The sequence below is a fragment of the Panonychus citri genome, unplaced genomic scaffold (genome assembly GCF_014898815.1).
Source record: "Panonychus citri isolate SS breed McGregor unplaced genomic scaffold, ASM1489881v1 Contig00138, whole genome shotgun sequence".
Lineage (NCBI taxonomy): Eukaryota > Metazoa > Arthropoda > Arachnida > Trombidiformes > Tetranychidae > Panonychus > Panonychus citri.
The window spans coordinates 4,434,464-4,455,590 of NW_026515543.1; the positions used below are offsets into that span (position 1 = coordinate 4,434,464).

The following is a 21,127-nucleotide window of genomic DNA, read 5'->3' on the forward strand; positions in this document are numbered from 1 at the left end:
TCTTTGATGGTAAAGGTAAATTGTGGACATTGACTGACCACTGGAAAAGGTTTCTCTTCATCTTCCTCATCTTGGACAGGTTGATATCCTCAGGCTATTAACTCATAAACTACATCAACTTTATCTTCATTAACATCATCATCATCTCAACTCTTTCAAACTAATTATGAATAAAAATGATTCATCTTCATTGGTCAATTGTCCAGTTGCTTTTTTTTTGCCAACAAAAGATGGACATGAGTTTAAGTCCAGCTAATTGTTAGGTTGAAAGCGATTTTCTTGTTAATTGTTTAACTTTTACCTCTTTGAAACCTTTTAACTTTAATTGTGAATAATTAACTTAATTATTGTGATATTTTCTTCTAATCATTATCAACTAATTATCATTTACTTTTAACAACTGATTAGTTTTGATTATCTTTACTTGATTGTTAGTTTCTTCCTAATGTGAATCTAATTAACTTTTCCTTTTTTTTACAAGTAGTTTACAATTTTTGGACGATTATTATTGATTACGATTGAGTAAATGTAAAGGTGATAACTAATTATATATTTGGAAACAACAATCAACTAATTGTGATTATAATTGTCTCTTTCAGTTAACAATAACAAACCATAATGAAGATGATAATTAAATCATAATCTTTTTTTTTCTCAACAAAAAAAGTTACAATTTAAATGGTTGATCAATAAACTATATAATTAAACAGTCTGCTAATTTGTACCTTTACTATTTATGGTAAACAATTTAATTTGATTGTTACTAATTGGGAAGCATATGAGTCATTACAATTTATCAATTGCCTGATTAACTTATTATTGTTAATTCAGCCAATTCTGTGACAACTTCTGTTAATTATTATCAGAATAGCACAATTTAACTATAGAATTGAGAATTGGTTGTAAATAACTAAATTTATCTTTACAATTGATGAAAAAATTGTAACTAAATTAAATTTAATTCAGTTTGAATACGAGGTCTGAGCTACCATCTCGTGTCAAGTTTGAAAGTTAATCGCTGGAAAAGTTAATTCAATTGTTTTGTTTTAGTCATAATTATTATTGTAACATTTTTCTTAATTATTTCATCGGTTTTATGATTAAATTAAAGTCATTTTTAGAGAAATTAATTGTTTAATATTCAATCTTCTCTTTTTCTGCTTATTCTATCATCAATTAATGTAATGCGATTGGTTAGTTGCTTAATTGTTGTAAGTGCAGTTGTTAAGATTGTTGTTATTTGGCTAATGAGTGTAAAATTACAAGATGATTAAGTCCATTTGTCCTCGAATATCCCGAAATTTGAGAAAATTTGAGTCCATTATCATTGGCGATTTTTATATTTATAAGATATTTGAGAGAGAAAAAAAGTTAAATTGTTGATATAAAATAAAGAAATTGATACCATCCTTAGTTTCTTGCGGTTGATTTTGTTTTTGTCGATACTTTTTTCGACTTTTAATAAAAATGTATTAACGAATCGAAGAGGTAAAAAAACAACTTCGAACTTGCGAGTAAGAAAAGATCCCATTAGATGGAAGCAGCAGTCGAAAATCGAATAAAATTTGGCGGAAAATTCGAACAAGAGAATTGGAAGAACTTGTAATGTAGCTTATTAATCGGTCCCTTTCGGTTGGAATAGCCGTTAGTTATTCTCAGAGCCTATAGGGGATCTTCAACTGTTTCCATTCGGTGACTTAGCCATTGGAATAATTAAATTGAGATTAAATCAAATTTGATTGAATGTATTTATGTTAATCCTTGTTAATTAGTTGTGATCCTAATTCTCGTTCATCTTTGACTTTGTGTCTTTTTGCGTCACTTTCTTGTTCTCTATTTTTCTCAATTTTGTCTTCATCATCTTTATATAAATTCTCTCTCTCTCTCTCTCTCTCTGTCTACTTTTCTTTGCTCTGTTTTCTTCTTCTCTTTCTTTTTTCCTTCTCTCTGTCTCTCTCCTTCTTTTACACTCTCTTTATCCCAGTTTTTCCACTTTCCAATTTTTCTTCGTCTCATCCATCTATTTATTATTATTGTTATTTATTATTAACCATTCTAATCATGGCTACTGGTGGCGATGATATTGATGAAGCTCGATCTGAGGCTACCTTCAGATTCAAAATTGAAAATTTCAGTAAGATGAGAGATTCTGTTCTCAGTCCATCTACATATGTCCGTAATTTACCATGGTAAGTGTTCACTGTTTTGCTATTATGTATCCATTGCTCTCCATCCTCGTCTCCCACTTTCTCTTCGCTATCATATTCCTTTCACTCTTGAAAGTGTTCAAAATTCTTTTATGACCTTAAACTTTACCATCACCATGAGACTTTTAATACTTTTATTCACCCCCTTTATTGACTTTATGGTGTCATCAATGTTCCGGACTGTATTTTTTAGAGAGATTTTCATTTTCGGTGTTTGACTCTTTCCCCTTTTCTCTCTCTCTCTCTCTCTCTCTTTCTTTCTTTTTTCTTTCTTTCTTTCTCTTCATCATAGTCTCTCTTTTTCCCCATGTCAATGTTTTTTTCTGATTTGTTTTAACATTCCATTCATTACTATCATGATTTCTTTTTGCTCTCTCACTCTTTTTCAGGAAAATCATGGCTATGCCTCGTACCAATCAATCCCAAGATCGTCAGCCAACCAAGAGTCTAGGATTTTTCTTACAATGCAATGGAAACTCAGACTCATCGTAATTATCTCATTTTCCAATTTTTTTATTGACTTTCTCTCTCTCTCTGTTTTCAATTTCATCAGCTCTTTACATTGTATATCTAAATATTATTCATCTTTGCCTTTTCCAATTCTCTCTTTCTCTCCCCCCTCTCTCTGTCTTTGGATATCTCTGGTATTTGCACTTTCTCACATTTTCGTCGACAGAACTTGGTCATGCAATGCAACAGCTGAGCTCAGATTAATAAATCAAAATGATGAAGGAGAACCGTTGACAAGAAGTAAATACATTCATTTATTGGTTAACAATCTTTCCCTTAATTCACTTTAATAATCCCTACTTTTACTCATCCACTGCCCCTTTCAACTCTTTACATTATTTTTCACTTTTATAATTATCCTATTTCTATTTATTTTCAACCGTTTAATTATTTTTTTTATTCTTCTTTCCCAAATTTAAACAGAGATTCAGCACGTTTTCTATAGTAAAGAAAACGATTGGGGATTCAGCCACTTCGCTGCTTGGAGCGTAAGCACTTAATTTGTGATTCTAATTGCGTTATTTTGTTTTGTTTTAAATTTGACTGTCACACTTGAACAGCATAACTAAAACAAAATTTATCCACCTTTTTCTCTTCACGCATATCTAATGTTTTACCTTTTACCTTTTCTCTATCTGTTTGATTTTTTTTTTCATCGGATTTTTTAGGATATTCTTGATCCAGAGAAAGGATATTGTAAGGATGACTCCATAGTGTTGGAAGTTTGGGTTTCCGCTGATGCTCCTCATGGTGTCAGGTAATTTATCTTACTATAACCTTGTGAAATTTGTCTTCCATCAAACATTTTGTCACTAATGATACTGATACTCATCTCTTTCTCTTTATTTCATTCAGTTGGGATTCAAAAAAACATACTGGATACGTAGGACTTAAAAATCAGGGTGCAACTTGCTATATGAACTCGCTCCTTCAAACCCTATTTTTTACCAATAAACTTAGAAAAGCAGTTTACCAAATGCCGACCGAAAGTGATGATTCCTCTAAAAGTGTTGCCCTGGCTTTACAACGTGTTTTTTATGAGTTACAATTTTCAGATAAACCAGTGGGTACCAAAAAGCTGACCAAATCATTCGGATGGGAAACACTAGACTCATTTATGCAACATGATGTCCAAGAATTATGTAGAGTCCTTCTAGATAATATGGAGAGTAAAATGAAAAGTACTTGTGTTGAAGGAACCATACCTAAGCTTTTTGAGGGTAAAATGATCGTACGTATTGTTTTATTTTACTAAATTTAACCTTTCGACATTTGCATTGTCATCAACCAAAAAAAAATAACATCAAAATCAAATAATATCAACCGCTCATTATACAAACTTGAAAGACAAATGTTATCGTTTAACAAAATTTTGATGTATTTTCTCGCATCCCGAAATCAAATTAATCAGACAACTTCATTTTTCCTACAGTCTTTTATTAGGTGCAAGAATATTGAATTTTCATCTTCCCGCGTTGAACCATTTTACGATATTCAATTGAATGTTAAAGGAAAGAAAAATATCAAGGAGTCATTCAAAGATTACACTTCGGTGGAATTGTTAGATGGAGAAAACAAATATGATGCTGGTGAATATGGTCTTCAAGAAGCTGAGAAAGGAATTATATTTGCTTCTTTTCCCCCTGTTCTTCATCTTCATCTTCTCCGTTTTCAATATGATCCCGTAACTGACACAAATATTAAAATAAATGATAGGTAATGAGTTTAATTTTCGTAAATTGTTTTCTTCTCTAGCTCCAAGTGCTTATTCAGTATTCGTATTTGAATTGAATAATTTTGATTTCTATTACTGATCTTCCCTTTCTCTGTTCTTTTTATTTCATTTAGATTTGAATTTTATGAGAAAATTAATTTAAGTGAATACCTTCAGAAAGATGAAAACAATCAAACCACGAAACATGCCGATTATACTTTACATGCTGTTTTAGTTCATTCTGGAGATAATCATGGAGGTCATTATGTTGTTTTTATAAATCCTAAAGGAGATGGTAAATGGTGTAAATTTGATGATGATGTAGTCTCTCGATGTACTAAACAAGAAGCGATAGATCACAATTTTGGTGGTAATGAGGATGATGTTACAGTCAAACATTGTACCAATGCGTATATGTTAGTTTACATTGCTGATGGTAAGATATTACTACTTAGTACATAAAAAAAGAGTTGTAGATTGTATATAAATTATTGTTTTACTTTTTTTTCCATAAATTTTACAGATAGTGATGTCTTGGAACCGGTAACTGAAGAAGATATTCCTGAACAGCTGATTGAAAGGTTGCAAGAGGAGAAACGCCAAGAAAATTTGAGAAGAAAGGAAAGGAATGAAGCTCATCTTTATATGTCTATTCAATGTTACACTGAGGATAGCTTTATGGGACACAAAGGAAATGATCTATTCGATCCTGAAAAATCTCCTTTCAAAATATTTCGAATTAAAAAACAAGCAACAATCAAGGAAGCTTTGGAAACTATTGCAGAGCAACTGAAATATCCGGAAGCTGGTATTCGTATTTGGCCAATAACTCAAAGAGCCAATGAAACTTCAAGACCAGGAAGTTTGGATATAGATACTGATCCCATTAAAAATATTTCTGAGATTGCAGAAAGTAGCAATCCATGGAATGTCTTTCTAGAAATGATTGAACCCGATTCTGGACTAACAGAATTACCTCCAATCGATAAAGAGAGTGTGTATTTAATTGAATAGCTTAACCTTCAACTTCAATTGATTATTTACTCATCTTTTGTTTTCTCTTCCTTTTAGATGACGTTCTTCTTTTCTTCAAAATGTATGATCCCAAGAACAAATTCATTACTTATTGTGGTCTTGCTCATTTGCCTGCAAATACCAAGACCCGAGACATTATTCCTTTCTTGAATAAGAAGGCTGGTTTTCCACCAAACACTCCACTCGATCTTTATGAGGTTCGTGTGTTTTTCTCGATAAATTTTTATTCGTATTGTGATTGAAATTGATCAATCAAATTATTATTTTCCATTATATCTACAGGAAGTCAAACCTAACATGGTTGAACCAATCGAAGACTTAGACCAACCATTGAATAAAGTGTTGGATGAACTTATGGATGGGGATATCATTGTTTTCCAAAGATCAGACCTAAAATTAGGACCTGAATATGAACTGCCCACTGTCGCTGACTACTTTAAGGATCTCTTCAATAGGGTTGAAGTTATTTTCTGTGATAAACAACTTCAAAATGATCAAGGTATCGCTTTGGAGTTATCTCTGAAAATGAAGTATGATCAAATAGCCACTGCTCTGGGTCAGAGATTAGGATGCGATCCATATTTAATACAGTTTTACAGACCTCAAAGGTAACATAGTTTTTTCTTTGCATCATTTATACTTGCATAGTGTAAACATTACAATTGGTTTAATTGTGTTTCTTGTTATTTTCATTATCGTTAGTTACCGAGATGCTCATTGTGGTCCACTGAAATGTAATTATGAAGGTAACTTGCAGGAGATTTTAACTAATTATAAACCAAGGCAGCCTAAGAAATTATATTATCAATTGGTAAGTATTAGTAAATTGTCAAATTTAACTTATTTACTAATACTAATGCTACAAATTTATTATTCATCAATATTTACAGTTAACTATTCGCGTCAATGAGTTGGAAAATAAAAAGCCATTTAAATGTGTATGGGTCAACAATAAGCTTAAGGAAGAGGTAATGAAAACTGATTTTCATTATTGATTGGTGATTTGAAATTAATCTGTGATTTTTTTTTGTCTTCACCCACTTACAGAAAGAGCTTCAACTGTATCCAAATAAAAACGGAACTGTTGCTGAGCTTTTAAGCGAAGCAAGAAAACAAATCGAACCTTCTGAAGAAGGAAGTGGTCAACTGAGACTTTTAGAAGTTTCCTCGAACAGGATAACAACAATTCATAATGAAGATATACAATTGGAATGTTTAAATCCTGTGGGTAATAAGACATTTAGAATTGAAGAAATACCCAAGGACGAAATGGTCAAAGAATCTGGAGATTTTGTCATTCCCGTGACACATTTTCAAAAGGAGATTTATCATACATTTGGTACACCCTTTTTGCTTAAACTGAGAAATGTAAGAAACCGAGTTGGTCATTATAAGAGTTTGTTTAGACCTTAATCTTTTTTACATGTTATCTAATTACTAAATTACTTGATCTTAATTATTTAGGGTGAACCATTTTCGGCTGTGAAAGATAGAATTCAGAAAAAGTTAGATGTTCCTGACAAAGAATTCGAAAAAGTAAGTGTTTACAATTTTATAGAAAGAAAATAATAAATTAACTTTAAATTTCCTCACCTAATAACCTTTCATCAGTTCAAATTTGCCATCATTTTGGGCTCTAAACCACAATATTTACCAGAGGATAGTGATTATATCGTAAGCAAAGATGATTTCCAAGTCCAATCAATTCAGAGTAAGTGCCAATCAATTTGTCAAATTTTTTCTCTTCAATTTAAATTGTACTAACTGTTATTTTTTGGTTTAATTAACAATTTATAGACAGCCTTCAGACTGGACAAACAGACAAATGGACTAAACCATGGTTAGGTCTTGATCATGTCAATAAAGCGCCGAAAAGATCAAGATACAATTACTTGGAAAAGGCCATAAAAATTCACAATTAAAATCAACCAACTGCATGATGAATTCACTAATCCATTGATTAAAAAACGGATCCTACGTTAACCACACTCAAATACACACACATACACACATAAACACACACACACACAAGAGTCTAATTCCCCACTGGTCGTGCTTTTAAACAACAAAAAAGAAACGTCGACACTCATATACACATCTAAAGTCATCTGATTCAAAGATAAACAAAAGCAAATTATTATTATCAACTATATCTAAAGAAAAGAAAAGAAAATCATCATCAGCTGATTGAATGATGAAAAACCAAACTAATCAACAAAACCTCAGTTTGCAAGTTTTTGTTATTATTTATTGTGCTTGTTATTGTGGTAATTGTTTGTGTATTTTGCTGTGTGATGATCACAATGATTATACTAATTGGTTTAAATAATCCAACAAAAGTATAAGCATTTATTGATCCATATGACTATCATCACTTAATTGGCACGTTATTCGTGTTAATTACTTTTAAAATAGTTATATATTAGGAAGAAGTTTTTATTAAATATATGGAAAGAGTGTGAAAAAAAGTTAATCAAGATGCTAAATTAGCATCTTTCGTATTAATCTTACTAATTAATTCACACACAAAACACAACAGTCCCCGAATATACAATCACAATACTATTTAAACTGAGGTTTTTTCGTTGATTTGATTTAAATTGTAATTGGATTTATGGCAAACGAAAAAAAAGATGAACTAAATTCGCTGATGTCTCATCATCTTTTTGATGGAAAATCCTTTTTTTCTGTGCTCGAAATCATGTTAAGAGAATTCATCTTTTTTTCTTCACTCTTCTATTTTTCTTTCTCTCTTTCTGTCTCTTTTCACTTTTCGTCTCTTTCTATCTTCTTTTTCTTCTTCTTCCACTCTTCTCTTTAACTCAATTCATGAGAAGCTCATTCATAAAAAAAACCAAGTTCATTGGGTAATCATTAAAAAATACAAAATCTTTTCTAGTAATTAGTGAATAAACTCAAAAAATTTATTCCATCTTAAGAATTGAAAGTTTGATTTCGGGAGAGACTCAACAATCATAAATGGTCAGTTTTACTTTTCCTTCATTCGATTGTTTAATTTGATCAAGGGCAAGGTAGAGATTAGGATATTAAATGGGAAAGATGATTAGTTAATCATTCTAATGATTAACCCTTTCTTTCTGTCAACAATTAACCTAATTTTTGATTAGGGTTTGGATGAATCTCAACAAGGGAAACATTGAGTTTCCCTTTTTACCGTTATTGTTATCGCTTCATAATCATCTTTGTCATTTAAAGAAATTTTTTTCTTTAATTATCTTAATTGTTCATTATATTCCTGAATTATTGGGTGGAATCAGTTTGATGAACTTTTCTTTTTGGAAAACAATTAAGTTTAATTTCTTGAGGCGTGTGTTTCTCCAAGAGTTTGATGTTTTGATAGTTGATTGTTGGGCGATTAATTAATATCCTTTTCGGAATCATAATCAAGGTCTTTCATTTAATTCCCATGTTAACCTAGAATTAAATATAAACATAGAATCAAATATTGAAACTAAAAGACAAACAACAATCAATTACCTTGATTTGAATAAATTACAGACTAAATTTAAGTTTAAATTAATTTCCGATTTGATGGCGAAGTTATTTTCAACTATTGATCAACAAAAATCAAATCGACAATCAAATTGAGTCAAATTAAATATGATACAACCAAACTAGAGCATTATTTGGTTGAACAACTAATCTTGACCAAGTATCGGACTTGAGGTCACTTTCTAGTTGTTTGGTCCATCGATTGATATGAGAAAGACCCGATAAGTCAATTCCAATGGCGACAGAAAAGTTAATTGTAACACCGAGGGAAAGATCAGCGATCGTCAATGTATCGCCGGCCACATATTTGGTTTCGGCTAATGAATCGTCCAATTCTTTGGCCTTGTCTTTGAACAATTGATCAGCTTCAGAATCTATGGAACCGTTTGCAATAAATGGCCTCAGTGTCGCATACATGGTGCCGATGTCCCAATATAACCATCGATCGATTGTGGCTCGAGCTTTTAAATCACTTGGATAAAGTGAGTTACCTGGAGCAAATCTATCCACCAGGTAGGTTAGAATAGCTCTACTGTGAATGAGAGATTGATTGTCAAGCGAATAACAATTAATGTATCACAATAATCAACTGATTGTTTACCTTTCCCAAAGAGTGAAATCACCATCAATCAAAGTTGGAACTTGATGAAATGGATTAATCTAAGTTGAAAAGTTGCGAATTGATCAGATAGTCGATGAGAATCCCAAAGAATTAAGTTAATTGTTGATTACTTACTGAGGTAAATTCTGGCCTGAGATGTTCATCAGCTATTAAACTAATCTTTGTCTCTTCAACTTTTAAATCAAGAAGTTTAATTAGAATCCGAACAACTCGAGATGGAGGAGATAAATCATTGTGAAACAATTGGATAGACATAACTAGAGAGCAACAATTAAGGGAAAATTAAAAGACTTTCTAATCAACATGAGGATGTTAATTTCTCAAATTTTCAATCAAAGGTAATTAACGATTATAATTTTGCTGCCACCTGTTGATTGTCATCTTTAATTGTTACAGAAACAATTTCTAAATCATTCTAACAATTAAATGATAACCAATTAGGTTAGTTAGATTACCATTGTAACCCAAATGATTAAGAAAAATCAGCCAAAATTTTCATGAGATAATTCAATGAAATTCAATCAAAAACTCAGATCTTTACAAACTGATTGATCAATAAATCACTTCGACAATCAACTAATTCATTGTGATCTTAATTCATGTAAAGTTTTGTCGGTAAATTGTTGTAGCTCTTGGAGCCATTTAAATGATTGATTAAATGAGATTCCAATTATATTTGAAGATTAAACTATTGGTATCCTACCAATAATCCGTAGGATTACAATTTGAATTGATTAAAGTGTTTCTTGTAAATAGAAAATTAATAATTAACAATCACTGGAAAATTAGGAAAATGTTTCATAAGAAAAGGTTGAAATCATATGTTAACATTATTAGAAACAAACATAAACTACTCATACCTTTGGATTGTGTTTTCTTATTAAATTGTTAACAATTCAATCGTCATCAGATCCATTACACTTTGTGCTTTTAATCAGATTTGGTTAATCACTTCTGGTGATAATAGTTAATCAACTGATGACAATAAAGAGTCTTAATCAACAATAATCAAGGAGCAACATGTCAGTCAATTACTCAGCTGGTTTGTCTCATTATGAGGAGAAAGGAGTTTGTGGATTGCCTGAGGTAAGTGTTTCTAAATTGTTTCTTTTAGTTAATTGTTACTTTAATTTCTTTCATAGTAATTAAAGTCTCGTGATTATGATTAATTGAGAAAATGTCTTCTAATTGTTTTGATTGTTTTCTTTATTTGGGTTTATTGTCATTCGTTTGTTATGTTATGTTGTTTATTTTTTGTTTTTGTTTTTGTTTACCTTTGAAGATTGTGGAAGATTCTGAGAAGATAGAAGAGAAAATCAAAGTTGTTTGTGAATGGATTAAATCATCTAAATGTGTCGTTATTCATTGTGGAGCTGGAATATCAACATCATGTGGAATTCCCGATTTCCGTGGACCCAAAGGAGTTTGGACTCTGGAGAAAGCAAAGGAAGATGAGGAGAGAAGGAAAAATAAACAAAATTCAATAAGAAGATCAAAAGATTGCAAAGCCTTTGCTCTCAAAAAGGAAACTGGTGATGATAAAGAACCAGAAAATCAATCATCCGATCTTCTATTGGAATCAACATCAATCGGACAAAGTATCTCATTCGAAGCGTCAAAACCAAGTTACACTCACAGGTAATCGATCAGTTTAATCGGATTAACTGAGAGTCTTTACCTTAACATGATCAGAACAATTGTCCAAACATGATGGTCATCAGATTCCCTCAGAATTGATGGTGAAGTGATGATCGTATGATAATCATTGATTTCTTGACATGTAGACTTAATTTTTTTTTCTTCTTCTTTTCCATGTAGAGCATTAAATCAATTGGCCTCATCGGGTCTTATTCACTTTATAATTAGTCAAAATGTTGATGGATTATTTCTGAAAACTGGAATTAATCGTAGATTCATTTGTGAACTTCATGGTAACTTTTTCCTCGATGAATGTGATACATGCGAATCACGTTTCATCCGGTCAACATCAAGTCCAACCATGGGTTTAAAGGTCTCTACCCGATCATGCCCTCGACCTGGGAGACCATGTAGAGGACATTTACGTGATACAATTCTTGACTGGGAAGATGATTTACCTGTCGGTGAATTGGAAATGGCCCAACAATTTGCCGCTAAAGCGGATCTTTGTATTTGCCTTGGAACTAGTTTACAGATCGTTCCAGCCGCTAATCTGCCCTTTGTTTGTAAGAAAAGGAAATCAGACCAAGGGAAAGTTATCATAATTAACTTACAACCGACTAAATTTGATCATAAAGCTGATTTGGTTCTACATGATTACGTTGATTCTGTTTTGGAGCGAATCTGTAAACAATTAAACATCTCTGTACCTGATTATGATCCAGCTCATGATTTAACCAAATTAGTCGAGACCAACAATCAGCTCAACCTGTGGAAATGATTATTCAATCATCTCAATATTAATTATCTTCATTATTGCCATTAATCAAATCAATTTACTCGTCACTTCAAATGGACAATAAAAAAAACCCAAAACAATTGGATGGACAATTAAACCTCAAAAACCACGATAATGACGCACATAGAACACAATTTAAACCAACAATCAACTTTATTAATAGAAATATGACCTTAAATTAATTATATCGCCATCAATTGATCGTAATTGTAAACAATTATCTCATCAAAATTATATGTATCATATGAAACACCAGGAAATCAAGTTTAAGTTCATCCGATCACAATTTGATCTGTTAACTATCTCACAATATAAACAATTAATTAAAGAGACTCACCTTGATTTAATCATCTTCAGTCTCATCTTTCTGGTTATTTAAAGTTGCTTTCTGAATACAACAATTCAGGTTCACAATTTAATTAATTGTGAACTGAAAACTTCCTGACCTTCCCTTAAATACCAGAATACTGGGAAAGTAGTTAACTGTTAATTCAGTGATTAAACTATTATAATATTAAAAGATTTGTTGATTATCATTGAAAGTGGTTAACTAATCAATCAAAAATTGATTCAATCAAATTAAAATCATTGATTCTGTTGTCCATCAACAACAACAATTTAAAAAGTATCACTTTTTGTTTTCTTACTAAACTCTTGATTATACAATTAATGATTATTGTTAACTAACACCAATTAAATTAGATAAATTGTTCAGTAATCATGATAATCGTAATAATTTATTAATCTCTTCCAGGTCAATTAACTAAAGCCTTAAGTAACTTTGTTTCTGCTTAATTAAATACTTGAATCTAACATTAGAATCGCAATTTAAATTTGTAAATTGCTTGAAAACTCAACAATTATCATGAGGCTTAATTAACATCAACTTTATTATTAAACAGTAATCAAATTTTAATCCAAATTACTGATCAACTAATCAACTACAACATCTTCTTGATGATTACAATCAACCAGAAAAACAGAAATTTAATTTAATTGTGATAAGTTTTCATTAATTAAATGAAAACACCTTAAATCTAATGATTAATTTATGTTTATTAAAATTTTAATTGTGTTACTATTTCAAATGATTAAGATTTAAATTAAATCTTTCCTTAAATAACATTTATATATTTGAATGTTGGAAAATGATTTAAAATCAACAACAAACAATTAACAACTCGCAATTAATACAATTTAAAAAGTGAGACTATGATTAAATGAAGATACATTTGCTTAATCATCAACAAACAAAAAAATGATTACAATTAAATCTCAGACAACAATTAAACTAAATCATTAAACAAGAAAAAGTAAAAACAAATGGAAAGTTGAAAAACAATTTAAAATTTTCAATCGACAATTAAAAGTTTAAAATTAACGAAAAACTAATTAAATTCAATTGAATCATCATCATTAACTTTTCTTACATAATCCTAATCAATTAATTAGATTATGAAAATAATTAATCATCATGATTTATTGATTAATTCAAGTTAATCTTAATCACAAGTTGTTGTGACAAAAACAATAACAACAATCAAGGTCAAGGTTTATCAACCTCCTTGTTATTAATTGTGATTAACATTGAATAAAAAATTTAATTACGAGAATGCGTCATTGATTAACTAGTTAATTGTAAGTTAATTGTGAAAAAAAAACTGTGTTGATTAAATTGACGAACTACATATTAGTCTTTGGGTGATTAAATTAATCCAGTTGAGAGCAACAAAATCTCACGTTTACCAGATTAACAATCAATATAAATTGTTGACCGATTTTCTTAATTGTTTGTCTGATCATAATTTACTTTTCCAAGCAATTTAATCACAACAAGATTAACAAACTATTAACTCTTTAAACTGATCAACGCCAAGGAAATAATTGTTGATACATTTAACCACAGAATCAACAACAACAATTTAAGTTAATCAATGTCACCAACATTCACAGTTTTCTTGATTGTTATTAATTGTTACATAATAACTTGTTTTCTTAATAAAAATCTTCTTTATAATTGAAATTAAATTGAAAGAAAATTAATTTCCCTAAGAAAATTAAACTAACCATTAGTTGATCATGTTTTATAACCTTGACATTGTTAACAATTTAGTTCCTCTGATTAGCCCCAAGGAATTGCTTTCCATTTATAAAACGACAATTTATCAATTGATTATCGTTGTAATTAATATTATCTAATCAACCTGAGAATGTTGAATGTTAATTATAATTAAATTAAAAACCAATATTGAACTTGAATTGGTTAGATTTTTCTAAATCTTTGTCTAAATAAACTTAAATTGTTGCTTAATTTTTTGTCGAATTTTTTTTCCAGTTAATTGTCATAGTGATTAAGTCGCAAATTGTTCATTACATAACTTAATTGTTACAACAATTTATTTTCCTGTCTCATCATATGTACGAGTTGCTACATGGTGGAAATATTTTCATCATTTACTTTATGTTGAATTCAATTGTGATCCCTTGGTGATTATCAACTGGTCATTTCTATGGACAAAGGGAAGTTAATTGTATTTGTTTGATTGTTAATTGTGACTAGAAAACATTGAGATGATCACAATTAGCTAATCATCTTGTTGTTTGGAGTAAAAAATCATGAAGGAAATGTCATGATGGCGAAGAAGATAATTTTCTCAAGGAATATTTTCAATTCGAAATTAACCTTTTTTTCCTTAATCATTTACAAGGTTTAAAATTGGAATTAACAATCAACTAAATTTATCAAATCATCAAGTGGACAATTAAATCACAAGACAAAACAAAGTAACAAAACGATAACAAGATAATTAGTTTCCCAATTAATTCAATTTCATAATCATTACCAATCCAATAAAAGGTAAATAATCAACATTTTCCCTCCAATTCAGTGTCACATTCCCAATCTAATCAATCAAAATTAAGTTAATTAGCTAATTACCAATAATACAAGAAAAAATAAAAGAAATCAAGTTAATCAGTTTCTATTTTTTGTTCTAATCTAACAAATTCGACGGCGACTTTTGTCCATTTCCATTGGTCAACCGATATTATCAAATTCGGGGTCAGTTTTAATTGTCAATGTTTCTCAATTTACCTTCAAGTTAATTGTAATTAATAACTTTGTTTCTAACTGATTATTATGATTTATATTTGCTAGAGAATCAATCAGCTTAACAGTGGGCGATTATTGATATAACTGATTTAACTAATCATTCACTTACGAATATACATTTACCCTGATTAACTGGATAATCTAAATTGCAAGTACATGTTCATTATTTACCTTGTTAACTTAATTTGATTTCTTTCTGGTTGATTATTATTGTTAACAATCAACAATCAATCAACTAATAGAATGTAACTAAAAAAAAGTGACTTACCGATTTAATGAGTTTTACAAATCCATCTAAAAGTAGTTTAGTTAATCAAAGATAATCTATTTTTATGATTAAATGATCAATCGATTGTACAACAATTAAATCAGCAAATGATTGAAGATGATGATTGTCTAATTTAAAAAGAAATCAATTCTCTATGTTGATTAAATTATAATAGAAACTATTAATATGTATTATTAAATTTAATCGAGTCTTTAATTAACTTTTAGTAAAGTTTTTCGATTGATTCGATTGATACAAATTGTACCAATATTGTAGTTAATTGTTGAGAGTGAACAACAACAAACTTGATTGGTATTAGGTAATGATGGAAACTCAAACAATTAAGAGAAATTAAAAGAAATTGTTTCCTATTTTTAGTGGGAAATTTCATTTCCTTTTAAACAGAAAACATTTTCATCTTAATCCAAGGTTGATTGTTGATTCCAATTGTTTTCATGTTGATTGTTGATCTCAGTAATTACATGGACTTTCATTGAGCTCAACAATCAACCGATAATTCAGTTGATTGATTAGTATGATGAGTAGGGTTTTTTTCATTTATTTCTCTCTCTCAACTTCAGGGTAGAAATGAACTTGTTCAGCTTAACATGAGCATGATAATCATGTTGGAATTAAATTGTTGCCAAAAAATTTTCTTATTGAAATGATGAGTGGAAATCTCATCACAATTTAACTTGTCATCTAACTAATGTAATGTTTAGTAAATTGTTGCTGATTTTATCCAAGTTCAAATGATTACTTGTTAATTGTGGCTAATTAATTAGAGCAGAATGATAAATAGCACAGAAAGAAACACAATTAAAAGTGTCAATGTTTACATTCAACTAAAGAACGAATTAGAAAATTGTCCAAACCAAATTAATTAATTGATTCTTTCTCATTAAGTACCGTTAGTTTGTCAAAATTAAAGAAAAACAAATCAATCACTTAATTAACATACTCGAAAAGTAATTAGTTAATTAATTGGTTTACATAAACAACCTGTTGTTATATTGGTATTGATTTCGACAACTTTTCATCAATTGAAGCGAAAAGGTTAATCAATTTATTTTAATTTTTTCCGATTATTAATTACTACTAATTAACCTTGGATTAGAAAGTGACAACAATCAACTAATTATATATTTTTCATGTTCTGTTGCTTTAATCTGATTTAAATCATTTGCTTTCTTATGTATTGGTAAACTTTTTCTGGTTATTTCTGTTTCCTATTTTTTTACCTCTCTCTCTCTCTCTCTCTTAATTGTTGATTGTTAATTGTGATGATTAGTGTGTTCCAATCAAAATAATAGAGTTAATTTCATGTTTTGTTTCCTGTTGATTAATTTTCCTTCAACTCCTTCCTTGCTCTAGTTAATAGACCGTATCTACAGATAATCTTACCGGCCAATAAAAGTTTCTGTTGATTGTTGGGTTTGCAATTTATTAAATTGTTACAAAATTGTTCACAATCATTGATCATAATTTAATCACTATTATATTTTTTTGATTCTTCATCTTCACACTTTCTTTTCATTGACTTAATCAAACTTGTTGTCATCCAACAATCAATCCAATTAAATCATTTCTTTTTCCTTCCTGATCGTTACAATCATAATTTACAATTAAACTAATCATTGTATCAATGTAATTGTTTATTAAAAGTTATACAATTACAATTGTTTTCATCATTTTGATTGTTTCAAATTGTAATTTCAGTCCAAAACTTACATTCACAATTAGATTAATTCTTGGAGATTTAAATTGTTTATTTAATGAAAACGTTGATTGTTGGTAAACATTAATTGTAACTCAATTTGAATTGATTTTATTTCCTTATTGTCATCAGATTTAAATATCAATCTCAAAGGTAACAATTTAATTAACCTGTGAACTTGTCTCAATATTTGATAATCAATAACAAGGTCAATCAATGAGAATTGATTTAATTAGTTTTGCTAATCAATGACTAGATTAGAATTAATTTTGAGAAAAGAAAAACAATTAACCTTAACTATTTAATTTACGATATGACAATTTACCTTTTAATTAAAGTGATCAACTTTTTCACGATTAAATGATTAACATAATTGTGGTTAATTGATAGATTGCGATTCAATAGTAGTTGATTAATTTGATTGGAAAAAAGCAACAATCCAATCAATTAAGAAATTAAATCATCAATAATCTACAACAATCTATGCTTTGCATTCATAATCAAGAACAAAGAACGAGTTTAAATTGTGAACAATTTAATGTTAATTAAACTTTCCACGAGTGTGATATAATTTTTGCTCCTAAATTGTATCATGAAAAGTTAATCATCAAGTAAAAAAATCTATTGATGAAAATGCTAAACTCTAATAATGATATTCAGTTGATTACTTTTCAAAGAATCAACTGAGTACAAACAGTTAATCAGAATTAACTTGGAAATTAACCAAAATAATTAAGATGATTAAGAGACAAGTCACGTGGATGTTAATTCACTGGAAAAGATTTTGTTGATGATGATGATGATGAAGATAAAAATTACCAAGAAATTGATGATGAACATTGAAAAGTAGAAAGATGAGCAATTAAATTTTCAATAGAAATCAAATTGCGGGTAAATTGTAACAATTAAGGATAAGGAAGCAAATAAAGTGATTCCAATGATGATCAACTAACAATAATAAAATCCACAGGAAAAAGGATGAACCAGGATGATGATGATGACGATGATGATTGAGATGCAATGAGAATCAATTTAATTACCTGTCGGAATTTTCATCTTTTCAATTTTTTTGCTTAATCACAATTAACTTTGGAATGTGAAGTTGTTTCTTCCTAGATTATGATTAATAAACAATTTAAACGACGAGTTGATGTTTGCCAAATGACCTCAAGTGACCAGAAAAAAAAGATGAACATTTCCCTTTCATTTTTAACCTTAATCTTGATCAGCATCATCGGGAATTCCCTGAATCATATTAATCAGTTGATTGGTTTGCGTTTTTGAGATGAAAAAAAGCACAAAAAATTAACCTTAAATCATGACAATTAAGTTTCTGTATTTAAAATGAAAACCATTTAAAACAGTAAATCGGGATATTATTTACGATTCAATCTCTATCCAGGTAAACAGATTAAACCAGGAACAGGTAAATGGCCTCATCAAGATCATCGTTCTGATTAATCAGCTTGTTCATATTTTTCATCATCTCACCTTCAATTTTACTACATAATCCCAATTAACTAATCACTCACAATAACCTTTAACACTTTACGGTCAAGGTATATTCGTATTGATTATCATTTGATAATCTGTTGGGATTAACTTTCTTTTTGGATTATAATTGAGCTATAAGTTGATTTGATTGATTACAAGTTTGTTGCTAATTTGTTTCATTTTTTTTTTTCGTCAATTTATAGTTAATTGTAACAGCCCATTCACATGTTGATAAGATTGATTAAAGTTGATTTTGTTGTTGTTGTTGTGGTTAACTATTGATTGAAGAGGATTAATTGTTATGTGGATTAACTGGATCTATGAACGGAAGGAAGGAGTGATTTTTAGTAAATTGATCTAATTGATTGATCATCAATTAGTTTTTTTTCTTCTTTTAAATGTAAAAATCAGTTAATTGTTATGAAACACTAATGTGCACAGAGTTGATCACTGTTTGTATTATTACCAAGATTGTGAGATGAAGTAGATAATGTGTTGATTATCATTATTCATACAAAGAAAGTTGGTTAATCTGGTTATCACCGGAAAATGAAACAAGATCAACTAATTAGCTTTGAGATGCTATTAATCATCATTTCTTGTTATCATTTGAAAATAGATGAAAGTTAACGTGATTTGTTTACCTTTACGCTCACTTAAGAAATCAATCCCAACTCGAAGGTCTTTCTATAAATATTGTTGGTTTAATGGATTAAATAAAAACATCTCAACAATTAGAACCAATTTGCGGCGATTTGATGTTTTTCATTTCATTTGTTTTTCCTTCATCAGGTTTCCAATGTTGATTGAAATGATATAAAAATTTTCCAATATGCAGCATGGAGATGATCACATAACTCGGAAAAAATTGTTTCTTTATATTGGTCTTAGTACTCCAATAATTTAACTGGATTTGAATTTCTTTTCTTTTTCAACCTTTTTCTCCCAATTGAAGGCTTTCAAATAATCTATTCGGATAATATGTTAAGGGTTCTTTATATTGTTTACTGTTATTTACTGTAAACAAACAATATCTCCAGGCTATTAATTCATCAATCCTTTGGATGTGTGGGGAATCAGTCATTTACGGGCAGTAATCAAAATAAATCTTACTAATGGATGAAAAAAAACCGTTGTCGTTGAATGATTAAAATACGTTGATTAGTATGTCTCATAAGTGTGCGAATATGTGTGAGTGAATATGAAATAAAGAGAGAGAGAGAGAGAGAGAACAAGAGTAAATAGGAAATTGTTAAACGATAATAGGAAGTTATGTTAGCCAATGTTTTCCAAACACAATCGCCTACTTGAAATTTTTGTTTCTTCTTGGTTGAAAGCGTAACAGTTACAATCTTAATTAACACTCAACATATTCACAGTTAGAAATATGTTAATAAATATCTCTAATATATTATCACGCCCTGGAAACATGATGAAGGTTTGAAAAAAAACATAATTTACAAAAGAAAACAAATCAGAAGATGAAAAAAAAGAAAATTAATGAAAAAAAATTAAAAAAAATTAAAATGGCGGAATTGTAGTCATATGAATATTTACCTATGAGTGTGGACGCCCTTCGGTTAGAAACAAGTGAGAGGGCAAAGAGAAAATAAAGAAAAAGCCAAAAGCAAATAAAATGGATACAATTGACTAACCCTTTCTTTTCCTCCGTGTGAATCTCAATTACCACTGATCACAATTACCATGATGATGAAGATAAACATGATGATGAACAATTAGAATCATTAACTCAAGTGATGATCAACTTTTTTCATGTTCGTCACTACGCAGACTCAGTTTCCATTCGAATGACGTCATTTGGAGAAAAAGACAGAGAAGTAGAAAGAGAAATGGAAAAAAAGAGAAAAGAATAAAAATATTGAGAGAGAAACGAAAAGTATAAAGAGGGAACAGTTTGATTCTTGTTTCATTTTCAATTCTACTTTTGATAGTTAATTTTCGTTGAACAATTTAAGTTAATTCGATTGTTTCATCTTAAGTTTAAATTGTTTTTTTGTTTGGAATTTTTGTCTTTTTTTTCTCGGTTGTTCTTTTGTTCTAATACTTGTTGTTTCTCTCTACTTATAATCTTTTAACATGCCTTGTCTTATGGAATCAACTTCTCCACAATCAAATGATCGTCTTGCTGGTGAACCTTATACTAGTGAAGAAACAATTGTTCACTCAGGTATTATTGAAATTGCCTCTGTTAAAGGATCTCCAAAGGTTTTTGTTGTTATCCATTGTACCTCAACGGAACATTTTGTTGTCTTCTATCCTCTTCGTTTGATTGCCTCAGCTCGTAAGCCCATTTCAACAATTAACCTTCGTTCATCTCTGGTTACCTGTACAGAATCTGGACTTGTTACCATTAGACCAAGAAAAGATATTGACGGAGCTTCAATTACTTTAAGGGTTAACCCAGTAACCAATGAAAATATCAACAAGTGGATGTTAGCTCTTACTGGTAGTCACAGGTACACTTGTAACAACAATAA

The 21,127-nt window shown here is 29.7% G+C and overlaps 3 protein-coding genes across 5 annotated transcripts; 2 read left to right on the top strand and 1 right to left on the bottom strand.

Annotated features, from left to right (window-relative positions):
- Positions 1-1,665: 1,665 nt before the first annotated feature.
- On the top strand, positions 1,666-8,368 carry LOC128393694 (ubiquitin carboxyl-terminal hydrolase 7-like). The gene is made up of 17 exons (XM_053353906.1): positions 1,666-2,189; positions 2,597-2,695; positions 2,884-2,957; positions 3,141-3,205; positions 3,386-3,474; positions 3,573-3,948; positions 4,150-4,433; positions 4,566-4,867; positions 4,955-5,425; positions 5,503-5,663; positions 5,749-6,074; positions 6,169-6,277; positions 6,357-6,434; positions 6,514-6,834; positions 6,931-7,002; positions 7,078-7,177; positions 7,264-8,368. Exons 1-17 carry the CDS (start codon positions 2,062-2,064, stop codon positions 7,386-7,388), a joined length of 3,180 nt encoding a protein of 1,059 aa, XP_053209881.1. The 5' UTR covers positions 1,666-2,061; the 3' UTR covers positions 7,389-8,368.
- A 9-nt stretch (positions 8,369-8,377) lies between these two features.
- LOC128393706 (glutathione S-transferase 2-like) lies at positions 8,378-10,601 on the bottom strand. 3 transcript variants are annotated; one of them, XM_053353923.1, is made up of 5 exons: positions 10,462-10,601; positions 9,716-9,858; positions 9,581-9,639; positions 8,965-9,511; positions 8,378-8,901 (listed from the first exon to the last, which is right to left on the bottom strand). In XM_053353923.1, the coding sequence occupies exons 2-4, from the start codon at positions 9,854-9,856 to the stop codon at positions 9,082-9,084; spliced, it is 630 nt and encodes a 209-aa protein (XP_053209898.1). In that variant the 5' UTR covers positions 9,857-9,858; positions 10,462-10,601; the 3' UTR covers positions 8,378-8,901; positions 8,965-9,081. The 3 variants fall into 3 exon arrangements, with proteins under 3 accessions (XP_053209898.1, XP_053209899.1, XP_053209897.1); XM_053353924.1 differs by lacking the exon at positions 10,462-10,601 and having other exon boundaries at positions 8,965-9,508; positions 9,716-10,056; XM_053353922.1 differs by lacking the exon at positions 10,462-10,601 and having other exon boundaries at positions 9,716-10,044.
- LOC128393701 (NAD-dependent protein deacetylase Sirt6-like) lies at positions 10,546-12,380 on the top strand. The gene is made up of 3 exons (XM_053353916.1): positions 10,546-10,687; positions 10,884-11,239; positions 11,420-12,380. Exons 1-3 carry the CDS (start codon positions 10,622-10,624, stop codon positions 12,018-12,020), a joined length of 1,023 nt encoding a protein of 340 aa, XP_053209891.1. The 5' UTR covers positions 10,546-10,621; the 3' UTR covers positions 12,021-12,380.
- The last annotated feature ends 8,747 nt before the right edge of the window (positions 12,381-21,127 follow it).